The following is a 14999-nucleotide window of genomic DNA, read 5'->3' as shown; positions in this document are numbered from 1 at the left end:
CACGTGTTACCCATCAAAGCAACGAAGAAACTGAACTGAAACGATTCACTTATTATTTACATACGTTTATTCGTGTGGTAGATTATGCCCGTTTTAACCGAGATACTTAACGTGTACGAATACATATACAGCTTGCAATCTGTCGAAAATCTTTTCGGTACACCCTGATTAAGAATTTATTCAGTGCCTGAATTTTTACAGTAAAGATGACGATTTCATTCCTTTTCTTTAAAAATATTAATAATATTAGGGATGTGAGGATATTTTTACACTTGACAGCTTTTATAGTGTACGCTACAAAATTACCAATTTTTAAACAAGAAATATTACATATTGAAGTCATATAAAATATAACACCAATCGTCAAAGTGTCAAGAAAGAAAAGAATGAATGAAAAATTTAAAGTGTGATTGTAAAATACTTGTTACAAGAGTCTGATCATTTTTAGATGAAGATGAAGACTGAGTATTGAAGAATATAACGATATCAATTTATTTATTGAAATGAGATCAGCCAATCTTCGTATACACAACTTCAAATGATGCCTTGTTAATTAATGATTACTTAGTCATTACCATCGGTAGTGTAGAATCTCAAAATCTTAGAATGGAAAGAGCCTATTTGGATTTTCAGCAACAAGTGGTTAAATATTATTCCACTCAAATAACATTTCAAATTCAATATGTATTGATTGTCCCAATAGTCACGATTGAAATTAGAGAATAAAATTATAAATCTAACAACAAGTACTTCTATTTTCAGATTCTCATGAACTACATATGAGTCGCATATGGATCTCAGGACAGTGAATATGTTTATGGTGCTTATTAAAATATATCATACCACATATGGCAGTTTTTACTGTGGCAGTTAACACGTTAATATTCCAACAGCAAACGTACGCTATTACACAAAATAAATATCGTTTATTCATTATCCTCTCGACCGAAATGATGGAACATTGAATAACTTCTGAAAAGGGTGTACAAAGATTTTCTCGACATACTGTACATTATTATCAAAGAGAGCAGAATTCTGTCTAAGCTGAATAAGTTTGTCCTCCGACAAACTCGATCCTCGAATCGTTCAACTGAAGAAAGAAATCGGTGCATTTCCTCTCGTCGTCTTCAACTACATATTATATGTATATATAATATTTATTGCCATTCCTTCGAAATGCGTGAAACTATTAAAGGGCAATCGCAACGTTTCATTAAATACAATACGTGCAAAATGATCACTTTATTTAGATCACCGTTGATCACCGCAACCAATTCCTGTTTTAATTTCGTTTCGTGAAAGCTGATCAAGCGAAGCTATCCAAATCTAGCACTTAAACTTAACGTACATACGTTAATATATGGTTTAACTTTTATTTATTTTTTTTTATTTATTCCTAATTTTTTTTCCTACGGTTAACTGATAGTGTTCATCTAAACGCTGAGATCCTCACGAAAGCGATTTCCTCTATGTCTATTTGAGAATTACACGTGTCAACCTAATTACGATCGATGAAAGGAAATCGAAGATAAATTAGAAACTGTACGGCTTAACGATACTTGTTCGGTATAATTACGTTTTTGTTTTGTAATAACGTGTAAAGCTCGAAACGGTGACTGGAAACGGTGTTTTTTATATTTCTACGTTAACGAGAGGCTGCATTGATAAACTGTCCTGACAACAGATCACAGTTCAATCATATTTTTTAAACAGAATGTTTGATTAAAAAAATGCTCAAACTTGATCATCATTACATGAACATTCGTTTTCGAGGCAATTCTGTTACAGACCTGTCTTTTCCTGTTTCTCCCTTTTTTTTTATCGCATTTAATTAGTGTGAAGTGATTTATCAAAGATATTTCAACAAAAGGAGAATCGTAAGGTACCTTAGACTGTAATAAACACAAGACTATAATAAAAAGTTACAATGTAAACTCTAGAAGTATAGTTGTGAAAACTGTACCGACACAAATGGTGGAAAAAAGTGAAAAATTGCAAAAGTTACGTCAGAGTAATTATAATAGAATAAGAAGCTTATTATACACAGTATCTCTCTAATCTGTAACATTCCGAAGTTCCATCGTTCTTCGAAATATTCGAAGCTTCAATTTTTTATTGTAAATTTATAGAGAAATATTTGGTTACCTTAGCCCGTGTAAATTTCCATGTAAATCGATAATAAATCATTTAATAATACGTCGATAATGATATAATACAATATTCCTCTAAAATTATCGTTTATTTACACGCTTCGCATCGAAAAGTCTAATCGAATTGCATAGAAAAATATTCGATGAATCGTCAAAGATGTAGAGACTCTTGCGGCCATCGTTCACGTTGGAAAGTTTTAAGAAAATTTCGTTCGAAAATTTTCATCTTTTCCTTTTTCGTAGAATTTTTACATGAAAAAAGTGTCAAGAATTTTCGCACGAAATACGCGTTTAGCTTCGCATATGATCAAGAAGTCTTCGAAATTTTTCCGAAACCACGATGCATTGGCCCCTTCACGTTTAACATTTAAAAAAAAGACTTTAATCATATTGTACAATCAACATATCGGCAATAAACAGTGTCAATTCAAATCCGTCGAAATGTAAATGTCTTCCCAATGACCGGTCAAGCGTGCAAGATTACAAGCGTCCCACATAGGAAAACAATGTAATCGATCAATCGCTATTCGATTTCTTTGTGCTGTTGCATTTCGTAATTGTATAAACTAAGAGAATGTCACATAATAGCGACAAAACGGAAGTGATCTCAATTCTGATACCTACTAGGCTGTTGCATATCAAACGATCGATTTCAACGTTATTGAAGTCTGATAAAATTTGATGACATAAAAGTATTGCAAAATAGCACTTATGGCACACTAAATTAAATCTTAAAGTACAACAAAAAGAATTACATAAGGGTTTCATTGATATTCTTATTACAAAATGGATGGCTGTTAATTATTATAAACGAGGTATAAATTTCCAATATGGAATTGTATGGTCTCGAATAAAAACCCATTAATTTTACTATATAATTTTTAACAATTTGCAAATTTACTACAATTTAATTAATTAAAAATTGATCGTTTTATCTGCAACAATCTAATATTCGAGAATCACGAGACTCAAAATACTTTTCTCTAGATTAACAATAAACAATAACTTCAATAATTGTGCTGAAACGTTAAAAATATTGCTGCCTATGGCTAACAAATGTCGGAGAATTTGTGCTTCGTCGAATGTGTGCGATCGAGTATCGATTTCACGATCGATGCATACTTTGCTTCTTACCCTTACGATCTATATGTATAACGCAAGAATTTTTAACACGAACTCGTTTTAAATGAAAATTTATAGAAATTACAATGATTCTGTAATCTGCAGATTATCAAAGGATCAATGTATCATAAACAAGACTTTCAGTTATCCCGTTGTAAGTTGGAACAATAACCAAGGACCGTAGCTTTCTCTTAACTTGTGCAATTAATTAATAATCCTTTGCACTAGAAATTTTGTAAATACGATTCGAATAATTACCTAGACGTTAAAAGAATTTTTTATGCCAATTTCTCCCTTATGTTGGAAAGGTATACACTACAATTCTCCAGTTATTCATCCGCGTAAAAAAATAAATATATAAAACGCGTAAGCTAAAACGAATCATCGACCGACTGCGTACTTTGAAAACTTTCATTCAACAATATTTTTTTTTATTTTTATATGTATTCGTCCGCCGTGAACGACAGCATAGGAACGGAGCTGGAGATTAGTTGATAATCGATTCAATCTCGTTTGCAAACCCAATTGTTGTTGTGTTAGGAAATGCTGGCTTGACAATTAATTAGCCAGGTTAATGAATCACTTATTTCTTAATGAATCGTGACTATTTCTTACACTAAACCTTACGACAGAATGATTCTAAGTTTGGTACATAATGTATGTATGTAGAAATTGAGAGCATGTTATTCTTGTAATGTGACTCGGTAAATTATCTATAACTGTATTAATAGAAATATGTCCTTGTTTTGTACAAACATTTCATTGATAATTTTTTCATTTCACACAAGTCGACTTTGATAAACGCTATGCACTCGTGTCATCGATGAAGTATTTCAATGACGTGATGACTTTTCTTTTTACAAGGTATTCCAACGAGAAAATTTATGGATTGCAGCGTTAATCACACGAAGAGAAGAAAATATATATGTATGTATTATGCGCACATAGGTAAAGATTTTTACAAAACTGAACGACAGATACAAATCGTTGCTTCACTGTTGTTAATTAAAAGTGTTACATTCATTTGAAACGTTTGATTAATTTCTATGCAGAAAGTTTTCTTCAAAGTCGACCTTTAGATTAAACTAAAAATAATTTCGCATTTTTTAATTAGAATTAATTATTAGAGAATCTTAAATGATACTACTCAAGTGGTACAGTCGGTAAAATGAAAGTGTAGAAATCCTTCACATATCACTTTTCCATGAATTTTTCATGATTTCACTTACATAAAATATGCAAAATACTTACAATTAGAATCAGCAAATAAGTTATACGCCTATAAATTATTACACAATATACAGAGAGTACCTAGGTTCTCCACCAGACGACATTACAAAAACTTTTGCATTCATCTAATACCACTTTGTCCCTACTTCTATTCACAGGAAAAACCAGAAATATTCTGTGTACTCTCTCAAGCTCTCAGACCAAATTTAGAATCAAACCGTGCATTTGTACGAGAATAAATGTGCAATCTCTTCGATTGGAGACGATGAAGTAAACGTTATATTTCATTTAAGAAAATGAACCAGGCCAGTTAAACGTCACGCAAATTTCCCGATATATACAATTAACCAATTACATTCTCCTCTGTTTCTGTTCCATTGGAAAGGTCATGGCGTGACCAGCATTACCGGAACAAATATTAATAACAGCAGATGAATGTCCAGCATTTAAAACGCCAACGATATTACAGACCACATTATTTGAAATGTATCAAACGCTGGAGTATTTACAGTATCAACAATATCATTTACAACGACGTTAAATATGAAAACAGATGAATATTAATTCACTGCTTCAAATCATTAGTATGTATATGTATAATAGGAATAACCCAAAAGAAAATATATGAACAGTACCGCATAAATATTCCCAAATATTCTTTTGTAAAATATATTAAAATATATACGGTTCTATTAAGAAAGAAAAAAAAAAAATGATACTCATCACGCAAAGACCTTTCAGAACGCTGTTAGTTAATATTTTCCTATCATAAATGCAGGAAATGTATCTCGTAACATTCAACCAACAAACAACGAGCACTTGCAACGATCCGAATCAATGAGACTTATAATTCCCGATAAAACAACGAATAAGAACGAAGACAGCGGCGTTGTATACGATAAACAACATAGCAACGATATACATACTTATATATACGATTAGTTACATATGTACATAGAGACAGCAGATAGACGTATAGTTTCACGTGTGTACAAGTATACGATATAATATAAATGTTACATCCTTACGGTTTAGATCGTTAACTTAGATGCTTAGTCACGTTTTTAGTACGTATACAGTCGCTTCTCGAGATTGCGATAATATTCCTCGACGTGTGCCCTTCGTTCAGCAACTTTCTGAATCTCTGTTGCTTCTTCTCGTCACCCACGTTCGTCGTACCGTGGTTCTATTCTTAACAATTGTCCCCTTACGCTAAGAGAACCGTCAGGCGACTTATGTATTTGTTTGTTGGCATCGTTGAGCCGCAATATCGATATGAATAAGTACTTATCTCACGACCGTCTACATTTTTTTCTTTTTTACATCGCACGTTTTCTGTTACATCTAGATCCTGTCTCGCCACGTATAAAAACCTTACGAAAATAGTTGTTCTATCATAAAACCCCGCAGCTCTTACGACGTACCACATTACTTCTTATAAAGGTTCGATTTTTTTTTTTTTTTTTTCTTCTTAATTCTCACCAGTAATTACAACGCGACTACCGTGAAATCTTCTGTTTCCATCTTGTCTGGTCTTCGTTGATCATTGGAAGTCGAACTGACATAGCGGTTCCAGTGATGGGTATTAGACACTCGATAACATTCGTAAACGGCAAATTTTCGTGAAATAAAAATGATAAAAATTATAAAATTAAATTTAATTTGTCACCGTGTAAGAAATGTTGGAATGATAAATAATTTAAAACGATTCGAAAATCCGACTATTTTTGCCACGTTCAAAGTGATCGTTACCCATCACTACCGACAGTTTCTTTGACTCCCAATTAGGTACTATTTTTTCATCTTTTTCACCCGGATCATTCGCGTGGGAAACGATCCACAGCCTCGAGGAAGAGTGCTACGTGAATGGCCGATTGAAGTCTCGTAAAAGATCAATGAGATCCTCGTTAGAAGCCGCTAGCAAGGAACAATTCCTGAATTGTCCATTCTCGATCGTCACATTGTTCGTTCTCTTCTTTTCGAAGAATCCGTGTTCCATTTCTCCGTTATCCGCGGATTCAAACGAGATGCGGTCAACGAACAAGTAGGTATGCTTGTATAATTTCCCTACGATTGAAGAGATCTAAGAAACACGAACACGTGCGTGTGGCAAATGATCGACGATCCTCTGCCTTTTACCTGACATGTTTCAATGATTTCTGATAAATGAATGAAATTGAATAGAAATGAAAAAAAACAACGGCTTCCTTGTCGATCATTTGTCGCTGGTACGTAATAACATGGTCTCTGAACTAGCTCGTAACAGGAGCTGCCCTCCCGGAGCGTAATAGATCGTTATTGTCGCCAGTGACCGCGTTAATTCGTCGCACACGTAATCGATTGAGAATAATCCGAGACAAAACGGTAAGTCGGTCACTTTCGCCTTTCTCCGGGTCATATATGTATGTAGAATGTAGACACACAGACGGATGGATAGTTTGGGTGTAGAGGGGAGATGTGGTGGGAGATGAACGAGGATTAGTTGGGTGGAGCCCGGCAACGCTGATAAAGACGAAAGCTTGTTAACTGTTAACACGTTCACTGCTGTACCTTTCCTCTTCTATTGATTTCAATTATTTCCAATTCGATTTAGAATAGCAACCCTTTAACATTGCTTCAAATAAGAAAATCAGATATAGAGAGATTCTAATGGAAATAGTGGAAAATTGATGGAAATATCAGCTTAGTTTGCAAACTGATATTGAATAAAGAATTTCCTATACCAGAATTGTGACATGGATTCTATATGAGCCGTATTGCAGTGAACGCGTTAATCGTTCGATTGGATCAATTAAACTAGGCGCGTCCCGCGCATTCTGTTCCGCATGGTCGACACACGCAGGATCAGCTTAATCTTAATCATCACGATAAACCGTGTTAGGCGTGTATCAATATAATGGCACCATAAGAAGTCCCCAAAAAACGACTAGATCGTTCTAACGTTCCGATAAGAAAATATATATGTATGTGTATATTACTTGTTGGAGCCGACCGTGCTACGGTAATAAGTACAAGTGTATAATACGTAGTTATCTGCTTTTTTCTCATATGCGGAGGTAGTGTTTTAATCAAAGTTCGATTAACTATATAGCTCGTCCTCTTTCTCTCTCTCTCTCTCACTCTCTCTCTCTGTCTCATATTTCCTCTCGTTCGCTCTAGTACACGGTTAATACCGGTACTTGTGTGTAAGGTAACGTTAGGTGTTATGCAATTAGTGTCGCTTAAATCGCAGCATGCAATGCACGGATAAATTTCTGTGTTGCAATAGCCTAAAGACTTACGAGTAGTAAATCGTCGAGACGAGTCGACGGTGCGCGCTGCTTTTTATCATTTTTTTTTTTTTTCTTCGCGCATCCTTCCCACCCTTCGACGGGAACGACGTGCAATTATAATGGACGAGCGTGTCGAGTGCTCAACTACTCTCTCGAAATTAATTGAATGTATCCGAGTTACGATCGGCGAGTATCACGAACGACTAATTATCGCAGGTTAACCGTCGATCAAACACCCCCCTGCAACTACCTACTTCGCCTATTCTCGCGTTCCCCCTACCCGCCCCTGTCACCTATCTCGCTAATTACAATCAAACGACTCGGTCCCTCTTTGTTCGTGGATTCCTTAGAAATCTAGAAAGATGTTCGTGAAAAAGAAAAGGGGGGTGGGGAAAGCCTCGCGAAGCCTATTCGACGGACGTGATTTCGAGCAAGGAATCCGTGACAACGGCGAGCAGAGAGCTGATTTTTATACTCTTAACGAAATAGAATGTACAACGCGGTGAGAATAGAAAATGACGGTAACCGAGAAACGTTGTTTCTCCTCGTCGATAACAACACAGGAACCGGGAGCCAGAAATGCTCCCGGGATAGCCGCGTCGTATCACATACGAACGCGGCTGAAGAAACGGGCGATACATTCGCGGATAGAACAACGCTGGGTGTCATCGTTGAACCTCGTGTCGGCGACTTCCGATCCGAGTGACAATCGTCGCGATCACGCGTGACCCAGAATCTCGGACCGGCTCACTTTGAAGCCCGTTCCGGGCAGTCAGCCTCGGAATACCCGAACATCAACATCTCCACGACAAGCCGGTTGATTTAGACGCCAGTGTGATTGAATATGTAGGACACGTTGCTCTCCTGGTGCACCGGTGGTCCGTGGAAGGTACGCCTGGTCGAGGAATTGTTGTTGTTGTTGTTCACGTAATACGAAGATTTCCTCATGCTCGTCGACGAGGACATCATCGCTACCGTCTCGTAGTACCTGATCTTGCCGCAGCAACGTCCGCTCTTCAGGATCGCCACGAAGCCGCGACGATATTTCTTGTTGAAGAACGCGTACAGAATCGGATTAATGCATGAATTACTAGCGCCGAGCCATTGAGCTATCGGCGTCGCGATTGGCAGGATTTCGTCTTCCCTTTCGACAGCGTCACCGCCGAGCTTGATCACCGTGAAGATCACGTAGAGAGGCAGCCACGAGAGGACGAAGAGGATCACCACGACTACCAGCATCTTCACCACCTTCACCTTCGACTTTTGCTGTATCCTCTCCATCTGGGCGTCTTTCGTGTCAGTTGGTATATGCCTTCGCCAGACCTTGATCCATATCAGTATGTAACAGAGAGAGATTAGAATCGTGGGAAGTACGTAGCAGAGCGTAAGATTGCCGATCAAGAAGAAGAGAGTGCCGTCTTCCGGGTGGGGCCACACCTCCAGGCAAAGTCTTAGGTCTGGATCGTCGTCGTAAATGGCGACCAGGTCAAAGAATAACAGCCATGGTGATGTAGTTGTCAAAGCGATGAACCAGATCACGACTATCATCATCCTGGCACGCCTCTTCGTTATTTGGCATTTCAGTGGCCACCAGATGGCCAGGAACCTGAAAATACATCGATGAATGTTAGATTTATTCAGAATTCAAATTCAAAAACGAAAGTGCCATCTTCAGGAGCTGTTTAACTAATTTTTACAATGAAAGCGATGAAACGATATGGTGGTTTCAGATATGGATAAGATAGTACGACAATCGACGTCCTGACATTTGAACTTAGCGAATAAGTCGCATCGATGATGGAGGAACCGTACAGATTTTACGATACTGAAGCAAGAGAACCGTGCCTTGGAACACCCACCCGATCGTAGGATCGTGTGACACAAAACGTAACCGTCCATTTTTATGCCTCCATTATGGAAATGTATATTCTATTCGTGGTTTCGAAAGACACTTGAGCCTGTTACGCTTCGGCGATCACGAGAGCTGCGTTAGAATAGATACAGCAAGGCCCCTTATACGACGCAAAGGCATTCCACATTCCCTCTATCGTGGTCTATGAAACGAGCCATGGTTCGATAAGGTGTCGTTCGTCAGGAATTTATTAAGCAACTATCCGCAGATCTGAACTGAATTTCACCCCGGAAATTCAACCCGTCGATGTGGGGTACTTTGCTTATCTGCAATCAATTGGGCAATTCATTTTGATCCATTAATAGGTTAATTTAAAAAAAGTGGGTTGCAACATGGATTCTTTAGGTTTGAAGAGAGAAGTTCTGAGTAAGGTTTTCCTTAGATTTTCTTTAGGCTTTTCCTAGATTTGCTTTAGACTGTCCTTAGGTTTGCTTTAGGCTCTCCCTAGATTTACCTTAGGCTCTCATCAAATTTGCTTTAGGCTTTTCCTAAATTTTCCCTAGGTTCCCTCAAGTTGCTTTAGGCTCTCCTGGATTCCTCCTGGCTTTTCCGAAAATTGACAGCGAATACACCCTAAACATTCTTCCGCCTTACCGAAACCAATCCTGACCCTAACTCCAAAAAATATCCAATGATATCAATACCAACGTCTGAATAATTTTCTCATAACACTCGATCCGATTGCATTCCACTAAACGCAAAAAAATGAATAGCATGCCCCAAAAACAAGTCCCTGGGGATGTTCTCTCGTTCGTAATTAAACGAAGTTCTAATTCGTTCTGCAGAACAATTCCGTTTTAGAGAATCCATCGCACCGAGCGTGGAACGTTTCGAGACCATTAACGAGCGTGGTCCGTTGGTTCTGAACCGTTACCGCGAAGGACCTCGCTTTTCCTCGACGTTGCTTTTAATCAGAAAGCTTCACAGTCGTGTCCTTCGATTAAACGAAGACCAGCATTGTCGTTGTCGACGCTGAAGAGTCCTTCTATAAATCAACTTGCTACGATACCGATCTAACAGCGATTCACGTCGCTCGATACTTCCGCGCGTCCCTGCGGCAGTTTGCATATTTACTACACACAGAATCACCTAGACGCGATGATACATGGCGAGAAGGACGTGAGAAAAAAATCGATCGATTCGCGGATACGAATTATCAGGAACGATCAAGGTTACAGAGTGGGAACGAACAATGAAGATGACACAGCTTCCGACACGTTCATATATAAAGAGTTCGATTTCTGTGGCGCTAACAGCAGTATCGATTCCACGTCCCTTCGTGTTTACGAACGGAAAAGCCGATAAAACGTTTAACATGTTCAAGCTGGCAAGTATATCTATCCGTATATCTGTACACGTTCACTTAGCCGCTTCTATCTGTCCACGTGAAAGTGTTGAAATGAAATTTTTCATTTGTTACGTTGGTAAATACGCTAGCTATCAAAAATACTGGAACGCCTATCCGTAAGACGCAAAGTGACATTTTTGAAATAATTTTTAATATCGGTTTATGTATCGAATGAACTAAATACGCAGATAATAGCTCATTTGACATAACTAGCTCCATAAATCTTCTACCAACTGAGCATTATTAATTGAATAATCAGAGCAGCTACACAAGTCCTGTTAATATGCTTGTACTGCTAATAGTCATGCATTGCACAATAGCAATTTGTAATGGGTACCTATAATCAGAAACTCTAAACAAGTTATTATTTCTATCCTAGAGCCAAAGGTGTATTGAAAATAAAATTATCAACTGAAAATATGCTCAACAATTTCAAATACTCTTTGAAGTATTAAAACTTCTAATATCAACTTGTCAATTAAGTGTAGAATATCTTATTTTTAATTTATATCTTTTTTAATGGCCAACAGATGATCATCTTAGCCGTGGCCATCTTGGCAATCTCAGCGGCACCAGCACCGATACCACCAGTGATCTCTCATCCTCTGATCTACCCAGAGTCTTACGTGAAGGTGTTACCATTGCACCCAGCCACCTTGCCTCTATCTTACCATCATGGATACAAATGGCTTCATCCCGGCTCTGTCTACCTCTACTAATAACAAACACCATAGAAATTCTTTACGCACAATCCCTATACACGCACTGACCCGTATAAAAACCCGTTTTTTCTACCATTCTGAAATGCCTGTAAAATAAAGCATGCGGTGGCCGCAGTGACTGCAGTCAAATCGAACTTGTTCCAAACTGTTTACCAACTTTATTTCTCCATCTTTTATGCTGGTTGTAAAAGCCGCGAGGCGGTTGGCAGCCAGCTTCGAGCACCGTTTGCCGTACGAATTCCTGTTTCAGTCTTCGGTTTCGATGGAGACGATAGAAATACATACTGGGGGCATACCGATAGCAAGTATACTGAGAACGTTTACTGGAAGGGTGAAATCCTTTCTGTAAAAATAGTTGGTCGTGGTCGTAAAAAGAAGTATATACTCGAAGGTTGGACTCGGCGATGAAGTACTAGGATCTAGCTGTTTCATTTATACAGTTATCTGCATATATTGACAGCACGGAGACTCGTTGGTGTCGGTTTGTCGTAACACGGTTTGTCCTCTTCGATATTCCCTTTCGTTCGTGGGGTGAATGCACGTCTCGAGATCGCAGACGAGTTAGGAAAGTTCGATCTGACCGCGTCGCCTAATCTCGATAACTCTTTCTTCACGATCGCTATTCCGTGTAACTGCTTTCCAGCTCGCTTCGACTCGATGGGGGCTCGAAGGAATAGGATTCGTGTTTACCCTGTACGACGAGAAGTAGTAAATTCTACATGTTCGTTTGTTTTTTTTTTTTTTTAAATAAAATTTTATTAAAATTCCATATGACCAAAGGGGGAAGGGTCCTGGATGATGGTGCAATGATTGAGATGCGAATTTCCGAATTACATTGATGATCTTGGGAGCCGCGGATGCTCCGAAAGGAAAGATGCTAGCGGATACGATTCAGACGCTTGATCCTGGTCGTTTACGGGTCCTGGACGTATCCCGAATTTTCCCGCGCCCGGAATCCAATGTCCTCGATGATGATTGCCGAGAATGGAATCTATGCTTTTCATGGTATTTTTCGTTGTCCAGTTTTCTTCTTCCAGCTAGTCGTCTTTCCTATTGATTCTTTCGTCTTTTTAAAGAAGGGACGATCGTACGAGGAATCAAGGTGGGTAGAGGGGAAGGGAGGGAGGTGTATGTGTGTGTATGTGTATGTGTTTTTCTAGGGGGCTGTCTCGTCGTGACTTGGTGGTAGAAAGATAGTATCAGCTGTCATCTAATGCAAGCCATGAGAAAGAAGGGGCAATGGGGCGGCGGTGAGCACGGCTTTGGTGACGATGGGAGCGGTGCGAACGATTGGGGCGACGGGTTGAGCGATCACGTGGGCAGCAGCGAGAGCCGGGGCATGGCTGAGAACCACTGGAGCCGTGATCGGGCCAATTCCATGGTCACCGACGATGCCGGTGAGACCACCAGGAGCAGCAGTAGCGACAGCCAGAATGGCGGCGAGAACAGCCTGTGGGAAAAGTAGCACGTGCGATTCTTAGCTCAACCGTTCTATCCAACTCTAGCTTCCTTCTTATCTTCTTTCACAGCTAATCGTCGTACGTCTGTCTCTTTGTCGTTCTGTCGTTCAAAGGACAATGCGTTCGAAGAACGATCTCGCGAACGATTCTCCCACGTTAATTCCTGCCCGATTAGCAGACTGGCGGATTTAATCGGTTTACCGGGGACTCGAGATACGTTGCTGGAGCTTCTTTGGTCATTTGAAAAGAACTGCTTTCCAAGAAGTTTTGAAGATTCTCGCTGTTTGTTTTTTATACACAGACGAAGTTAAGGGATGTTGCTCGTTTGGATTAATAAGAGGATTCAGAAATTTCTGTAAATAGAACTGTGAGTATGAAAATGAGCAAAGAATATCAAGCATCGTTGATTCTAACAAAATGGTTATGCAATTTGATTATCTTTTTATCAAGATACACGGCATTGATCCAACAGAGAAAGCTATTCAAATGTCCATAGAAACTGATACTAAAAACAGCGAACCGTATAATCGGAAACGTGTAGCAAGTGTCGCGAATGCAAAAATGACCGGCACGCGACTCTGTCCGAACACGCGAGAGAGGTGTCTGCTTCGCAAAACTGCATTCCATTTTCTACGAGTGGCCAGTCGACCAGTTGGCTAACAATGTGCATGCTCCAGTGATTTCGCTCGTTCGTATTTTTCTGACCAGATGGAAAATGGCTCGGTGTCCATTGAAGTGAACGTAAGGGTCCGTTCGTGAGCGCGAGCGTGCACGCGAGGCGGAAAGGTCACGGCGCGCGATACTTCGCGCTCGGGCCGCGAGAATCGACGTTATATCGATCGAAGAGCACAGTGAACGGGAAACGAAGGAATTTTCCTTGGTGTGGTATTAAAAGGTATCCGATCGTATGATTTATACAATAGCTTTGCTCGACACGAATCGCTTCGATGATTCACAGACAACGAATCTATATCGATGAAATACTAAAGGAACTACAGATTTCGAAAGATCGGAAACTTTATGGAAACAAAGAGACGCATGAAAAATTAATTAATGCATCTGCATTTTTATCTACTCTGAAGGCGTTTAAATTGAAAGTATATGGTATGCATAATGATCGTATATGCAGATACGATGTTAGCAACGAACATGTTAAACGAGTTTAATATTAAGGCGGCAGGAATAAAAATTATACATCGATAATGAGGCATAAAGAACTAGATTAAGATCGAGTTTTCTAGAAGTTACAATTGCTCAATAATCCAGCGAGAAAAGTGGAAAAATAATTAAAAGTCGGATTGAGAAATTCAATTTAGCGAATGACCGGTGAACAACTGATCGTATATACTGTCCCCAGAGTTGGCTGTTCAAAGATTAATCGAATAAAAATTATTCGATTAATGCCCAACTCTGACTGTCCGTCTGTCCAGCCGATTGTCCGATAGAGTATTGGTAGAGTCATAGTTAGAAATATCAAAGAATAGATAGCAGTAAGTGTTTTCTTCTTACCAACTTGAACATGTTGAGAGTGGGTTGTGGGTTGCTTGTTTACTTCACGAAAGTAAGAAAGCTTATGCTGAATGTATCAGCCGACGATCCTTTTATACAAAAGTCCATTTCAAAAAATCCCTGTAAATTTGATCACGTGGCCCGCCGTTCGACAGTCTGACGTTATATGTCGGCCGGTTGAGTCAGCCGATCTATGAACAGAGTGGGGTGCGGTTCACCCAATGCTCGTTCGTTATCGAGTCGAAACGACGTGTTGCTGACCAATCGCGTGCTT

General features: G+C 39.1%; 3 protein-coding genes across 3 annotated transcripts in view; 1 reads left to right on the top strand and 2 right to left on the bottom strand.

The window, feature by feature from the left end:
* Positions 1-7823: 7823 nt before the first annotated feature.
* The window catches only part of SIFR (SIFamide receptor), a 36471-nt gene continuing 29295 nt past the window's right edge, over positions 7824-14999 (bottom strand). Inside the window, exon 3 of the mRNA XM_034323053.2 lies at positions 7824-9380. Coding sequence (XP_034178944.1) covers positions 8597-9380 — 784 coding nt within the window. The 3' untranslated portion in view covers positions 7824-8596. The remainder of the gene's footprint in view (positions 9381-14999) is intronic.
* Positions 10953-11885, top strand: LOC143305860 (uncharacterized). The gene is made up of 2 exons (XM_076691091.1): positions 10953-11013; positions 11565-11885. Exons 1-2 carry the CDS (start codon positions 11002-11004, stop codon positions 11751-11753), a joined length of 201 nt encoding a protein of 66 aa, XP_076547206.1. The 5' UTR covers positions 10953-11001; the 3' UTR covers positions 11754-11885.
* Positions 12483-14866, bottom strand: LOC117603683 (uncharacterized). Its single transcript, XM_034323057.2, has 2 exons — positions 14726-14866; positions 12483-13206 (listed from the first exon to the last, which is right to left on the bottom strand). Exons 1-2 carry the CDS (start codon positions 14735-14737, stop codon positions 12967-12969), a joined length of 252 nt encoding a protein of 83 aa, XP_034178948.1. The 5' UTR covers positions 14738-14866; the 3' UTR covers positions 12483-12966.

Source organism: Osmia lignaria, chromosome 11, assembly GCF_051020975.1.
Source record: "Osmia lignaria lignaria isolate PbOS001 chromosome 11, iyOsmLign1, whole genome shotgun sequence".
NCBI classification, from domain to species: Eukaryota; Metazoa; Arthropoda; class Insecta; order Hymenoptera; family Megachilidae; genus Osmia; species Osmia lignaria.
This window is presented reverse-complemented; position numbering and strand designations above follow the sequence as displayed.